At 35.9% G+C, this 16142-nt stretch overlaps 2 protein-coding genes, 1 long non-coding RNA gene and 2 pseudogenes across 9 annotated transcripts; 4 read left to right on the top strand and 1 right to left on the bottom strand.

Moving 5' to 3' along the window:
• LOC104700947 lies at positions 516-3235 on the top strand. 2 transcript variants are annotated; one of them, XM_010416557.2, is made up of 6 exons: positions 516-1143; positions 1400-1576; positions 1729-1806; positions 2108-2381; positions 2468-2784; positions 2897-3235. In XM_010416557.2, exons 1-6 carry the CDS (start codon positions 647-649, stop codon positions 3003-3005), a joined length of 1452 nt encoding a protein of 483 aa, XP_010414859.1. In that variant the 5' UTR covers positions 516-646; the 3' UTR covers positions 3006-3235. The 2 variants fall into 2 exon arrangements, with proteins under 2 accessions (XP_010414859.1, XP_010414858.1); XM_010416556.2 differs by having other exon boundaries at positions 517-1143; positions 2885-3235.
• Positions 4332-8641, bottom strand: LOC104704534 (annotated as a pseudogene).
• LOC109125430 (cytochrome P450 77A4-like) lies at positions 8757-9511 on the top strand. The gene is made up of 2 exons (XM_019227049.1): positions 8757-8780; positions 8849-9511. Exons 1-2 carry the CDS (start codon positions 8757-8759, stop codon positions 9452-9454), a joined length of 630 nt encoding a protein of 209 aa, XP_019082594.1. The 3' UTR covers positions 9455-9511.
• On the top strand, positions 10174-12673 carry LOC104704533 (annotated as a pseudogene).
• LOC104700945 lies at positions 13197-15927 on the top strand. Of its 6 annotated transcripts, none has more exons than XR_753676.2 (5): positions 13197-13354; positions 13688-13967; positions 14156-14738; positions 14879-15075; positions 15580-15927. It is a non-coding gene; the product is annotated as an uncharacterized LOC104700945 (long non-coding RNA). The 6 variants fall into 6 exon arrangements; XR_753673.2 differs by having other exon boundaries at positions 14049-14738; XR_753677.2 differs by having other exon boundaries at positions 13688-14341; positions 14465-14738.

Genomic DNA, 16142 nt, shown 5'->3' with positions numbered 1-16142 from the left:
TCTTGAGAAATAGATAAAACTTTTCTTTTCTACTCTCGTAGTCTCGTTTTCTTAATGACCCAAAAGAAAAAAAATCGTTTTCTTTCATCCTATTTGTAAAAAACTAAAGTTGAGAGATTATTATTTATAACTCAAAAAAAAAAAAAAATTGAATTAATAGGATGTCGCGAGGGGGACATGATCATTCATTGTTGGATTTATTGCTAACTAATTATAATTGTTATGTTAAATTAATTAAACTTAAAAAGGGAATTAATAAAAATGTCAATCAATATCATACCGAATATTATTACGTATAAATAACATATAGATGCGTGTAAAATCACGTGTATGCAGCTGCCTACACGGTTGATTGCAATTACAAAAAATATATTTATATGTGTCATATTGGTGGTTCGAACTCGGGTAAAGGGTGATCAATTTTTAAGAATATACCAACCGAGCTATTGAAATTTTACTGAATTACATGTAAAAACCTTAGTTAGCCTGATCAAGTGACCCTTTCTTACTTAGTAGGTCCGCCGCTGCCAATATCTCTATCTTCCTCTCCTTAATTTCGTCATTCGTCTCGTCTCCCCTTCTCCCCTTTTATTATTACTCATAGTCTCATATACACATCTATAGATAACGAGAGAGAGAGAGAGAGATGGAGATAACGCCGAAGAGGTACTTGCGGAGGTGGAGAGGATACGAGAAGCTTGATGGGTCGTCTTCATCAGAGAAGAAACCGGGTCGAAGGACAGGGAAACGGGTCAAAATGGATCCGACAAGAAAGAAACGGTTTTGGAGGATCAAGATCGTGCCGAAACTGAGGATCCTGAAAAAGGCATCGCCCAAGAAGTTTTTTGTGTGGCTACGTGATTCTTATGTCAAGATGATGATGCCTTTGGCTAACTCACGGGTTGTCGGATCTTCTGGATACGGTGGATCCGGACTCGGGTCGGGTCCAGCGAAGGAGTATGATGAGAAAATGCTCGTGGAGATTTACAAGACGATATTGATGGCGCAGGCTCAGGGGAATCTCGTGCACCGCGACACACCTAATAATAATATCAACAACAAGGTTGCTTTCCGTAAGCTTCTTTCATTACTTCTAACAATGGAGGTAACTGATCTTTGGAGAGAAATTGAACATTCTGAGAGGTAATTCTGATACATTTCTAAAATTTTAGTTTTTTCTGTTTGCTATTTTTTTGGAGTATAAGGAGAAAGACAATTTTACCCAGAATTATTTTTCACATGAATTATCTGTTCTAGATTTGATTCAATTATGTATAGAATTTATCAGAACGACGATTTATCTCGTAATTGATGAGAAGTAAGTTCAAATGAATATGATTATGATTTACTAAGTACTAATTTTGATTGTCCTTTGATTGTTTATGTTTGATGGGTATAGTTACCTAGTGTGCTCTATGTTTGAAGAGGCAAAATCATCATCTTCATCCATTCTGAAAACAATATTTAGCAACATTGATGTTTTATCTGAGGAGGAAGCTTTTGGTGATCACCAATTGCATGATCTGTTGGAATCTGCTGGTATGGTTTTAGTCCAATCTTTGCATGGAATCAGCAGGTATATTTCCTGACTGTATTTTCAGATTATCTATTTTGAGACTAGCTCTTTTTTTTCCTCTTACTTCTGTTTGGAATTGGATGTTGTAAGGAGCTTTATAGTTTTGGGGTATGTGATAGGTATTTTCCAACATTATTCATTTTTTCATGTAGGACAATTGAGATTGTAAACGAGTTGAGAAATGTGTTTGACGAAATTGCAGCTATTCCTGTTCAAGTTCTTCTCACTGGGTATCTTTCTTGTTCTGAATCTTTCACAGTATTAAAGTTTACTACGCTTGAAAAAGAGTATATTTGTTTTCTTTCGGCAGCAGGTTTTAGAACTAGGAGTAAATGACATTTATAAAAGAAGAGGAGATTGAGAAAATATAATTTTAACAAAATACTTTAGTGGTCGTATTATTTGCTCACTTTTACTTATTAGGGGGAGTACAATACTGTTCTCTGAATCCATTAACATAGTAAAAAAGTCACAAAACAATGTTGTATATATCAAGTTTGTTGATCTTCTCTCTCTTTTTTTCCTCTTTAGAATATGCCTTCAAATATCAAATGGTTCCTACTCCGGAGTAAGTGAGATTCTGCAAGATTTTTTTAGCATATGGGTTTACAAAGACAACCACTATACCCTGAATGATGCTGGAGTAAGTGCAAAAGGGCTCCATGGGAAAATATCTATAGATATTGATGAGTTCTTAGAAGTTGTAGAGCTGTATATCTTTGGAGTTCTTGCAAAAGTTTCTGATGATGTGGGTTTAGCCATTTCATGGATAGAGAAAGCTGCATTGCCTGAGGATAGACGACAGGTACTATTGAATCCTTTCATGAGTTGTGTATAAGCTTGTAAATGTGTTCCTCCTACTAAGATGCTACACTCAAATCTCTGTTTTAGGGGCTTTTGAGAAGATTACAATCTTTATTGTCCCTCAAAACAACAAACGTTCCGGTGGCTACTTCTTTAGAGGAAGATTCCAAGGATTCTTCTTCTTATGCCGTAGTGAATAAGCCTAAGGATTCCAAGAATTATGAGATTGATTCTGGCCTGAAACTCTCTAAACAACATGAACCTTCGCCACTTTGGTCATCCCATCCTCTAAGCTTCAAGCTTGGTAATACCCAATTTAGCATGTCCAAGGGAAAGATTGCTATAAGCCTTGTTGGATTAATCATATGTTATGCTTTGAAGAGAAAACAAGCTACTTTGATACGGTAAGAATTCCTCTAAGCTTGTTTCTGAAAATCGGTATGTGATGAAAAAATACATTGTGAACCACAAAATAAGCTGTGTGTGATTGTTTACTTGTTTTAGGATCATTCGCAGACAAATGGAGTCCACAAGAAAAACATTTGTAGATTTCTGGAAGCTTGCGTTTTCATACCAAGTGAATCCTCTTGCAGCAATTCAATCCATACCAAACAGCACAACATGAGACAATTGATGCACAATAAGATGGATCAAAAACCCGATTTTGCGTAGAATTAAAGCTGCATCCTTTTTATGTTTCGCCTTAGGCTTTAGCACAGCCTATATTTAGTTACTCAAAGTGTGTTGTATAATTAGATCATGTGTCTAGAAAATGTCTTTCTATGTTAAACCAACACTATCATATGTAATGTTAAAGGTAATATACCAAAGCTATCCCAAATACATTTTCATACATTGGTCCAAAAACTTACATTTTGATACATTAGTGAGTTTGGCGTGTCTTTGAAAGGAAATACTTATTGGGTTGCTTCAACTGTAGAACAGAAACAGCTTGGCGTATTTATACAACTGAAACATTCAGACGTCTCTGTCTTCCGTATCAGTGTCCTAGTTTTAAAGAAGTGTCACGCCCGATTTTCATTTGTGGACCGGCGTAAGTTTCTTGGTCGATGAGGAGAAAAAAGTCGTCGTGTGTTGTGATAGATACATGGTAACTGACTTACACGGAAAAACATTGGTCCACATTACTGGATGGGGCAATTTAATACGAATTGATTTTGGATGTGTTGAGTGTTGGCCATTTTTGTTTCATTATGTTCCAAGTTTAGCTCAAGTGCAAGAGCCAAACTTTTTTTGCTTTCTCTTTTCCGGTTTTCCCCTTGTTTTCTTTCTTTTTTTCAGTGTTACATCATCGTCGTCAATAAACTGATCAGAAAGATCTCTATTGTCGCTTCTAGATCTTTCTTTGACATATAATTCACACTTTATCCAGTAACTTCGTATATTTACAACAATATTGACGATCGACAAACCACTGAACTAGCTATCTTCAACCCTCTTTATATATATGACTTCCACATGTTCAACTATACCAAAATGCTATGGCCTATCAATGCAAAACTAATATGCATATACAGAAAAACTTTAGGTTTGTTGTCATGTTCATAAGTATTACTTTCACAAAGTCATATATATCCTATTTGATTGTCATATTGTGTAGGGCTTTGTTATATAAGAAAACTTAGGTCTGTATACACACTTTCTCTTTTAAATAATGTTCTTCATGAGTTCATGAATATGAATTGTCTATCATCAAGAATGCAACCAACTAAACAAATATATATATATCAGGACTAAGTCAAATCCCAAAGGGGCTAAAACCCTTTGGTTAACAGTGTCGTCAAGAGTATGTGTCATTTTGTTTTCATCTTTACAGCAAACTTCTAGTCGTCCAAGTTGATCTCAACAACACCGAAAAAATTCACTGTCAAATTTCCTTAAACTTGTTTGGTCCACAGACACTATTTTGTTTCCAGTTTAAGTACGAAAATTCATTTTCTAAATCAAATTTGTTTTTAACAGAGTATTGTTGTTAGAAACCAAAAACTACATAAAATACCATTCAAGTTTGTTTCACAACTAAAGTCTAGACTAGAAACCGCAAATATAAAACCTTAAACTAGAATCTCTCGTTAAAAAGCTTAATTATGATATATAGTTCTTCAAAACTTGTAAGAATATAATTCATCATAGCTTGGTAAACACCCACCATGAGCATCATCATCAAAAAGCCCGAAGTTGTCCTGCGAGTAGTATTGGTAATATTGATCAGGAGGAATTTGGTTACCGAAATGTGGCTGCTGGCCCATAGTCTTTAAGTTGGATCCAGGAACGGTTACACTGTCCCCATGTCCCAGAGTCATGTCATGGATACTCGAGCGTTTGTTTCCCCTTCTTACTGTCAGAACTTTGCCTTAAGAAATACTTCTGAGCATGGCTTGCCACTTGCATCAGGGCTCCTTGTCTTCACACATTCCCTCGATATGCTCTTCCAATCTCATTTCCCATACTTCTATAGTCCATCCAGAAACAATCTGAAATTATCATTAAATCAACCAAAGTCCATAACTAGCTAAGATCATCACATCAAAAATAATCATCTATCTAATTAGCAAATTAATCCGTGATATATTCGTTCTCCTCCTGAACATGAAATTTTCACAAATGTGTTTGGCTTCATACATACCGGAGAAAACTCAAAAGCACAAGGATACATCCGCATAAGCTGTGAAACGCAATCAATCCACTGGAAACACATATATGTGAACATAGTATAAGCTGTTGGTCTATCCACCCATTGAAATAGATCTAAAACAAACCAAAAAGTTACTATAACTGCAAGAGGAATAGCTGCTCGCTCACCTGAATAAATATAGGCAAATAATTGTCATGCCCATGGGAAGAGTTTGAAGATTGTGAGGCTGCTGATCCTGAAGACTGACGCACAGGAGATGAAGGGAAACTTCCAGCCGAAGAAGACTGCCTTGGAAAGTCAAAATTACCGGATCCTGATATGTTAGGCATTCCTACACGATCCGAAAATGGGTGACCAAAGGCAAGCCAATCCTTTTCGACAAGAGCCTGATGTGAGTTTAAGACAAAAAGTACATAAGAAAACGGGGTAGCAAACAAGAAGCTCAGATAATATGTTGATGTACAGTTAGTGAGAAAGAAGATATGACTGATAATAAGTACGTTTCATTCGGGGAAATTCGAAAACATGAATGGATATGAAGAATATAATTCAATATGCTACTCCCAGTCTAAATTGTAAATCATCAAATCAGTCTACCTACCAATTTTACAGTTGTGAAACATAGTCTATGGGAAACCATATCAAACCTAAATTAAAGACTTCCGTAAACTCAGTCACATACAAAAACAAGAACCCAGAAACACCAAATCAGGACAAGGAATACCTGAAACCCAGCAAAAGTCCTGTAGAAAGTAGTATGGATCAAGTAATATGCATGCAAGAGAAACCAGCTGAGTGTTCTGTCCCATCCATCACTGCGCAATGACATATGATGGAATCATGACATAACAAACCTTTTTTTTTTTCTTTTTCATTCTGATAATAATAGAAGCTTTTGATTAAAACAAACGCATCTTCATCTTATTACAGGTATATAAATTGGTATCCAAATGAAACAGTTAGCCGGTGAGGCGAATCAGGTATCTAACCTGCAGTGCACAAGAACTGATGCCGACTCCATAGCAACACGTGCAGCAATCCATGCTGCGCCAGCTAAAACGTTCCGGAAGTGTATCAACCAACCACTGTCTCCAAGTAAAGATACTGAAGCAGACATACTACTAAGATTGCCTCCTCCCCAGGTCCAACCACCATGTCTCTGTAGATTCCACGCATACATATATCTTAATGATTAGCACCATAAAAGTGTACTACAGCATCTTGTATTCCCCAACTGAATCAGTCAAAAAAGTTCCTGGATATTCAATACTCACCAAGAACGATGATCTCCCATCAGATGATGTTGTACCGTGCATGTCTAAATAATCTCTAAGGCGGGAAAAGCTCTCCCTCATTCCATGTATATTGTCTATGCCAAAGAAAACAATCTGCAGAAAGAAACACCGTCACTAAAATCATGGAATTCCAGAAGATCAAGACTAAAAGCATCAAAACACCAAGATCATTCACTTACTTCAGATTGAAAATAGTTTGACGATGATTCTGAGCCGCCTCCCATGGCTCCATTTGCTAATGCATTTTTCCATCGGCAATATATAGCTTCCTATGAAGTAGAAAAATAAAAAATGATGAGAAAAGTACATCTTTGTGAATAACTGAATATATCCCATATGAGCTCAGTTCAACACAAGCTTGTGAATGAGAAACCAAACAGCAAGTATATTAACAGAAACCAAACAGACATTTTGATGCATTGAGAAGATAATCTCGTGTCCACCAAGACCAACAAGAGTGTGAATTTCCTTTTATGAGATGCATTCATAATCCACAACTTTAACTCTTTATAACGAAGCATAAAATACGATACATAAGAATTAACCAAACTAAGGGAACATCAGAAGCTCACCTTCGTTCTCCCTTTGCATCAGCTAGAGAGCAGAATGCAGCAACAAGTTTTTCATCAACACTACTGTTGGAGTTGAAACAAATTAAACTTCAGAATCTATCACTTTGTGAACTTTGAAATCCAAAACTAAAACAAAACAATTATCCAAATGTCTCATAGTGAAATTGAAAGTCTGATATACCTCCTCATATTCATCATAAGACCCACAAGAGGTTGTGATGAGCGTGCTATCACAGCTCCACTTCCTGCAGTTGAGGCCAAAAAGCATGTCATTTAGAGACAATACGACCATCATTAAAACGGAAGCAGCCAAAATATATGCCTTTCTACCTGGCTGACACCACGTGATCACAGGTAAACGACATCTTGCCCGGAAAGAACATGCCTGGAGCAGCTCTTCATCACTACAGAAACAGAGACTTGTTATTTTTTTCAATTTATATTTCTCAATAGGAACATGGTCTTGTTCCAATGCGGAAAAAGAGACATGCCAGATAGGTGAAGATGATTTTTCTGGAAAGCTCGTCAAATATGAAGACAGTAGTACTCAAAGTCTGGAAGGGATAGATAGAGAATTTTTTTAAATCCCGAAAAGATATCAGTGTCATACCTTATGGATTTTGGAACCATAAAGGCAAATGGGTACGTCTGACACAAGTTGTAATTGGAGGTTAAGTCACTTATCCGCCACAGCTCATTGGACAATGTGAACGAACCATCTTCAATCATATCGGCTGATGCTCGTATTGAACTTTTTCCGAGAAGACGGAAATATTCATTAAGCAATCTTTCCTTTGGGCTTGCGTTGCCAAATTTGGAAGGCCCACAAGCAAAAGTATAAAGATCCCATACTCTCTCTGGCTTGCTACATTTCAGTAATGCATCAAACACTGAACGTCTCTGCAAAAGTATGAAAGGTTTATACAGACTTCAGGGAGAAATGAGTAAGGCAGCATAATAGTGAAAGTTTCACCTGCTTGGTTCGAGGACGAAAGCCATAAACAAGTATCCTCATGTCTTTGCCTGCACCATGCAAGTGATCATAGCATCAAATAAAGTTGTAAGAAAAAAAGAAAACACTTCAACCAACATCACTATGGGAAGATGTCTATTGTCCAAGATAATATTCAGACGTTAAGACTCAAGAGTCAAGAACGCAATTCAAAACCGGAGCGGATTTTGAGCTATGACACAAAATCTAGACAAAACAAAACCTACTCTAAATCAGATATAGCAAATGATCAAGTCCGGAAACATACCAGTGACCTGTAAAAGACGTCGTGGTGGATTCCTGTCAGACTGACGAGGGTTTGATTGAACTTTCAGCACCTATGTTCACCACCCATGAATCAGAAATACATAGAATAAACAATGTAAAAGCTTCAGAGCCTAACTAAATCAATATTAATCACATAGCTCTGTCCCCAGGGTATAGCAACTGACCAATCTGTTAAACTTCTCAATAGTTGCCAATGGAATTGATCCAAGTGGAATGACCTTTCTGGTTCCTTCACTCTTCACAAAAGAGAAACAAAGAATATATTTGATCAATAGTACTTAAAATTTGAATATAAGTAAAGTTCAAGACCTGTATTCTACATTTTAAAACTATCACATTGGCCAGGGGAAAAATAGATCAAATGCATCAACTCAGTAGAATCTTTACGAACGATGCGCACAAAAAGAAAGAAACAGATGAAAGACAATATCATACCAAAAAAAAGAATACGGAAGTTTGTCACCAACAAGGTTCCTGCCTCATCAGTGTTAATAAGCACAACTCCATAACCCTGTACACAAGGTCCAAATATCAGATAAAAAGATTCAAAAGACAACTTCTCCATACAATTATCATGGACATAACTAATACAAGAAGAGCAAAGCAAATTCCATAAGTCGGATACGGTAACAAAGTTCCTAAAAAAGGAAAATTCGAATAAAAGAGATCACTTTGACCAACTCTACAAAAAAACATACCTCGACGACGGAGAGCGAGTTGATTTCATCGTTACGTTCATCGAGAGACGACGGAGAGCGATTCAGAATCCGGGGACTGATAAAACGGCGTCGTCTTTCTCTTATCTTGATACACTCTTTGACCTTAAAATCGAAGGTCGTAAAACGACGCCGTCTAACGAAGAGCTCGTGTCTCTCTGCTCGGAGTTTCTTAACGGAGGTGCTGATACGACGGGGACGAGACGCCGGTTACGATGTTCCCGTTGGGATTAACGTCGAGTTTTATCTCCCTGCTATTAATGAGGATCCGAAGCTTTGGTCTGATCCGAAGAAGTTTAACCCGGATCGGTTTATTTCGGGTAAGGAGGATGCGGACATAACCGGAGTTAAAATGATGCCGTTTGGTGTTGGCCGTCGGATCTGTCCGGGTTTACCGCTGGCGACCGTACACGTGCACTTGATGCTAGCGAAGATGGTTCAAGAGTTTGAGTGGAGCGCTTATCCGCCGGGAAGTGAAATTAATTTCGCCGGGAAATTGGAATTTACGGTGGTGATGAAGGAACCGTTGAGAGCCATGGTTAAGTCAAGAGCTTAAAATTTGTTTGTTTTTCCTTTCTTAATTTTTTTTGTTTGATTATGAAAACGTTGTGTGCTGCATNTGTGTTGCTTATATCAAAGGGAACCTATAGTTTTGAAATTTGTCGAGGGCTTTTGTAAAATTCTCAAACATACGAATAAATTTTTTTTTTTTCCGTCAAATTGTTTTTTCTTTTTATATAAAGCTGAGCTTCGATGATATTGTGACACTCGTAATTTCGTTACCTTCAACGAAAATATCAACCAAGAAGTAATAATAAAGCTAAGCTATCTAATTAATATCTCTCTTAAAAAATGTTAGATGATCTCTCTATAAGTCTTAATGTTTTCGCGATACAAAGCAAACTTTAAACATATTTCTCACAATACATAACCTTATGAATTACTTAAAAGATTTGGAAGAGAGGATATAATATAAAATATTTCACATGAAAAATGACAACATCACGATTGATATACTTTTTTTTATACCTACGTAAATAATAATCGATATTTAAAGATAACCAACAAAAAAAAATTAAGTAAGAGAAAACCTGAAAAAGAACAAATGCACGTGATGAATTGGGTGATATGGGATTTCCATTGAGTTGAGAGTTAACATTTAAGATCCCACATCATGCACGTGAATTGTGTTGTGCAATTTCTGTCAAATCAACGTTTTTAAGAGCCGACACTATTAGCTCAGATTTTTTAATTAATTTAATTACGTGAACTGACATGACAAATATGGTATAAGTGATAATTGATCATTTTTTGGGTTTACTTAATTTTAGATGTAAAAGTCCATTATCTTAGCCCAATAGCAAATACCACAATTATAGACACCTCTCTGTCTTTCCTTCGCTCCTTCTTCGTCTTCTTCTTCAATCGAGCATAATAATCAATCAATCAATCAATCAATCAATCATCGTCCTTGCTTTGTTGCTTTCAGTAAGCTTCTTCCATTACTTCTAACAATTGAGGCAACTGATCTTTGGGGAGAAATTGAACGTTCTGAGAGGTACTTCTAAAATATTTCTAAATTTTTTTTTTTTTTTGCAATTTTTTTAATCTGTTTTAGATCTGATTCAATTATGTATAGAATTTATCAGAAAGACGATTTATCTCGTAATTGATGAGAAGCAAGTTCAAATGAAGATGCTTATGATTTACTCAATACTAATTTTAATTGTTCTTTGATTGTTTCTGTTTGATGAGTATAGTTACCTCGTGTGCTCTATGTTTGAAGAGGCAAAATCATCATCTTCATCTATTATGGAAACAAAATTTAGCAACATTGATGTTTTATCTGAGGAGGAGGAAGCTCTTGGTGATCACCAATTGCATGATTTGTTGGAATATGCTGGTATGGTTTTAGCCCAATCCTTGCATGGAATCAACAGGTATATTTCCTGGCTGTAGTTTCAGATTATCTAGTTTGGGTAAGCTTCTTCCAACAATGGATGCAATTGATCTTTGGAGAGATATTGAACCTTCTGAGAGGTACGTCTGATAATTTCCTTTAAATTTCTTAGTTTTTTTGTTGTTTGCTATATTTTGCGAATTTTGGTTTCCGTACTTGGTGATGCATATAATGAGAAAGGCAAATTTATCCAGAAATTGGCTTTGATTCAATTATGTATAGTACTTTTCAGAAAGACCGATTCATGTCATACTTGATGAGAAGCAAGTTAAAATGAAGATGCTTATGATGATTTGCTTAGTACTAATTTCGACTGCCCTTTGTTTGATGGGTGTATAATTACCTCATGTGCTCTATGTAAGAAGAGGCAAATTCATCATCTTCATCCATACTGAAAAAAATATTTGCCAAAATTGATGTTTTATCTGAGGAGGAAGTTCTTGGTGATCACTAATTGCATGATCTGTTGGAATCTCCTGGCATGGTTTTAGTCCAATCCTTGCATGGAATCGGAAGGTATGTTTTCTGACTTATTTCAGATTATCTAATTTGGGACTAGTTCCTCTTGATTTTGTTTGGAATTGGATGCTTTAAGGAGCTTTATAGTGTTTTCTGAATCCATTAGCATAGTAAAAAAGTCACAGAACAATGTTGTATACATCAAGGTTATTGATCATCTCTCTCTTTTTTCCACCTTTAAATTATGCCTTCAAATATCAAATGGTTCCTACTCGGGTGTAAAGATAGATTCTGCAAGAGTTTTTTAGCATATAGGTTTACAAAGACAACCACTATATCCTAAATGATGTTGGAGTAACTGCAAAAGGACTCCATGTGAAAACATCTTTCGATATTGATGAGTACCTAGAAGTTGTAGAGCTCTATACCTTTGGAGTTCTTGCAAAAGTTTATGATGACGTGGGCCTAGCCATTTCATGGGTTGAGAAAGCTGCATTGCCTGAGGAAAGACGACATGTACTAAAGAATCTTTTCATGAGCTGTGTATAAACTTGTAAATGTGTTCCTCCTATTAAGATGCTACACTCCAATTTCTGTTTCAGGGGATTTTGAGAAGATTACATTCTTTACTGTCCCTCAAAACAACAAACGTTCCAGAGGCTACTTCTTTAGAGGAAGATTCCAAGGATTCTTCTTCTTATGCCGTAGTGAATAAGCCCAAGGATTCCAAGAATTATGATATTGATTCTGGCCTGAAACTCTCTTATCAACATGAACCTTCGCCACTTTGGTCATCACATCGATCTAAGCCTCAAGCTTGGTAATACCCAATTTAGCATGTCCAAGGGAAGGTTGCCATACGCCTTGTTGGATTAATCATATGTTATGCTTTGAAGAGAAAACGAGCTGCTTTAATACGGTAAGAATTCCTCTAAGCATGTTTCTGAACATCGGTATGTGAATGAAAAAAATACATTGTGAACCATAAAATAAGATGTGTGTACTTGTTTACTTGTTTTAGGATCATTCACAGACAAATGGAGTCTACAAGAAAAGCATTTGTAGATTTCTGGAAGCTTTTGTTTTCATACCAAGTGAATCCTCTTGCAGCAATTCAATCCATACTAAACAGCACAACATGAGACAATTGATGCACAGTAAGATGGATCAAAAACCTGATTTTTCATTGAAATAAAGCTGCATCCTTTTTAGGTTCGGCTCAGGCTTTACACAGCCCATATTTTATTTAATCAAAGTGTGTTGTATAATTAGTACGTTAGTTTTAGCCCATATGCATATATGCTACATGTTTAAAAATAAAAATTTGACCGGTTGTTTCTAAAATATTGCTTTAAACAAAATGAAAAAAATACTAAGCTTGTGACTTATAAAAAATCGATAATGAAATGAACCATACGATAAAAGATTTCTTTTTAAACCATGCAAGCAAACATTAAACATATTTCTAACAGTACATAACCTAATGAATTACATAAAGATTTGGAACAGGGGATATGTTATAAAGGATTTCACATGAAAAAAAACAACATCAGGATTGATAGACTTTTTTTATACCTACATAAATAATAATAGAGATTTAAAGATAGCCAACAAAGAAGATGTAAATAGGAGAAAACCTGAAAAAGAACACATGCCTGTGATGAATTGGTGATATGGGACTTCCATTGAGTTGAGTGTCAACATTTTAGATCCCACATCATGCACGTGAATTGTGTTGTGTGACTTCTGTCAAGTCGACGTTTTTAAGAGCCGAAAATATTAGCTTAGATTTTTTAATTAATTTAATTACCGGAACAGACGTGACAAGTGTGGTATAAGTGCTGATTGATCATTTTTGTTTGGGTAGTGGGCTTGCTTTACTTAATTTTTAGATGTAAAAGCTCATTATCTTAGCCTAATAGCAAATACAACAATTATAGTCACCTCTCTGTCTCTCCCTCGCTCCTTCTTCGTCTTCTTCTTCAATCGAGCATAATAATCAATCAATCAATCATCCTCCTCTCTTTGTTGCTTTCGGTAAGCTTATTCCATTACTTCTAACAATGGAGGCAATTGATTTTTGGGGAGAAATTGAACGTTCTGAGAGATACTTCTAAAATATTTTTAAAATCTTAGTTTTTTCTGTTTGCGATTTTTTTTTGGCGATGAGTATAAGGAGAAAGAAAAATTTACCCAGAATAAGTGTTCACATAAATTATCTGTTCTAGATTTGATTCAATTATGTATAGAATTTATCAGAAAGACAATTTATCTCGTAATTGATGAGAAGCAAGTTCAAATGAAGATGTTTATGATTTGCTTAGGACTAATTTTGATTGTTCTTTCATTGTTATTGTTTGGTGGGTATAGTTACCTCGTGTGCTCTATGTTTGAAGAGGCAAAATCATCATCTTCATCCATTCTAGAAACAATATTTGGCAACATTGATGTTTTATCTGAGGAGGAGGAAGCTCTTGGTGATCACCAATTGCATGATCTGTTGGAACCTGCTGGTATGGTTTTAGTCCAATCCTTGCATGGAATCAGCAGGTATAGTTCCTGACTGTAGTTTCAGATTATCTAGTTTGGGTAAGCTTCTTCATCCAATGGATGCAACTGATCTTTGGGGAGAAATTGAAACTTCTAAGAGGTACTTCTGATCATTTCCACTCAATTTCTCAATTTTTGTTGTTTGCTATTTTGTGAGAATTTTGGTTTCCGTACTTTTCAGAAAGATCGATCCATGTCATTCTTGATGAGAAGCAAGTTAAAATGAAGATGCTTATGATGATTTGCTCAGTACTAATTTCGATTGCTCTTTGTTTGATGGGTGTATAGTTAACTCGTGTACTCTATGTATGAAGAGGCAAAGTCATCATCTTCATCCATACTGAAAACAATATTTGGCAACATGAGACACATTGATGTTTTATTTGAGGAGGAAGCTCTTCGTGATCACCAATTGCATGATCTGTTGGAATCTGCTGGTATGGTTTTAGTCCAATCCTTACATGGAATCGGAAGGTATGTTTCCTGAATCTATTCAGATTATCTAATTTGAGACAAGTTCCTCTTGATTCTGTTTTGAATTGGATGCTTTAAGAGGCTTTATAGTTTCCAACATATCCCTTTTTTCATGCAGGACAGTTGAGATTTTTTTAACTAGTTAATTTAATAACGGGAACAAGTGGTAGTGTGGATCATATTTGTTTGGGTGGTGGGCTTGCTTTACTTAATTGATAGAAAATCCCAATAGCAATTACCATAATTATATCATCTCTCTCTCTCGCTCATTCTTCTTCGTCTTCTTCATTTGGGCTCATCATAATCAAATCCTCTTCCTCGCTTTGTTGCTTTTGGGTAAGCTTCTTCCAACAATGGATGCAACTGATCTTTGCGGAGAAATTGAAACTTCTGGGAGGTATTTCTGATAATTTCCTTTAAATTCTTAGTTTTTTGTTGTTTGCTATTTTTTGCGAATTTTGGGTTCCGTACTTGGTGATGCGTATAATGAGAAAGGAAAATTTATCCAAAAATTGGCTTTGATTTAATTATGTATAGTGAGCATCTTTATGTATATCCTAAATGATGCTGGAGTAAGTGCAAAAGGGCTCCATGGGAAAACATCTTTGGATATTGATGAGTAATTAGAAGTTGTAGAGCTGTATATCTTTGGAGTTCTTGCAAAAGTTTCTGATGACGTGGGCCTAGCCATTTCATGGGTTGAGAAAGCTGCATTGCCTGAGAAAAGACGACAGGTACTATAGAAACTTTTCATGAGTTGTGTATAAACTTGTAAATGTGTTCCTCCTACTAAGATGCTACACTTCAATCTCTGTTTCATGGGCTTTTGAGAAGATTACATTCTTTACTGTCTCCCAAAACAACAAACGTTCCATATTCTAGTTCTTTAGAGGAAGATTCCAAGGATTCTTCTTCTTATGCCGTAGTGAATAAGCCCAAGAATTCCAAGAATTATGATATTTATTATGGCCTGAATCTCTCTGAACAACATGAACCTTCGCCACTTTGGTCATCCCATCCTCTAAGCCTCAAGCTTGGTAATACCCAATTTAGCATGTCCAAGGGAAAGGTTACCATAAGCCTTGTTGGATTAATCATATGTTATGATTTGAAGAGAAAACGAGCTGCTTTAATACGATAAGAATTCTTCTAAGCATGTTTCTGAACATCGGTATGTGAATGAAAAAATACATTGTGAACCACAAAATAAGCTGTGTGTGCTTGTTTACTTGTTTTAGGATCATTCGCAGACAAATGGAGTCCACAAGAAAAGCATTTGTAGATTTATGGAAGCTTGCGTCTTCATACCAAGTGAATCCTCTTGCAGCAATTCAATCCATACCAAACAGCACAGCATGAGACAATTGATGCACAGTAAGAGTGATCAAAAACCTGATTTTGCATTGAAATAAAGCTGCATCCTTTTTAGGTTTCGGCTCAGGCTTTAGCACAGCCTATATTGTAGTTACTCAAAGTGTGTTGTATAATTAGATCTTGTGTCTGGAAAATGTATTTCTATGTTAGACCAACACTATCATATGTAATGTTAAAGGTAATATACCAAAGCTATCCCAAATACATTTTCATTCATTGGTCCAAAAACTTACTTTTCCTCAGCTCATCCTCTTAAACCAGACTGAAATCATTGAATGTAGTTTTAGTTTGCACGCATATTAAGTTTCATCTATATTGCCCCATACCTTTTTCAGGTTTAGTATGTTAGTTTTCGCACGAATGCAGATATGCTATAGTTTTAAAAGTCCCTTTTTAATAAAACGGAAGTACACGACTTCGAATTGGT

The sequence above is a fragment of the Camelina sativa genome, chromosome 7 (genome assembly GCF_000633955.1).
Source record: "Camelina sativa cultivar DH55 chromosome 7, Cs, whole genome shotgun sequence".
NCBI classification, from domain to species: domain Eukaryota; kingdom Viridiplantae; phylum Streptophyta; class Magnoliopsida; order Brassicales; family Brassicaceae; genus Camelina; species Camelina sativa.
Note: the sequence above shows the minus strand (reverse complement) of the source record. Positions and strands in the feature narration are given on the sequence as shown.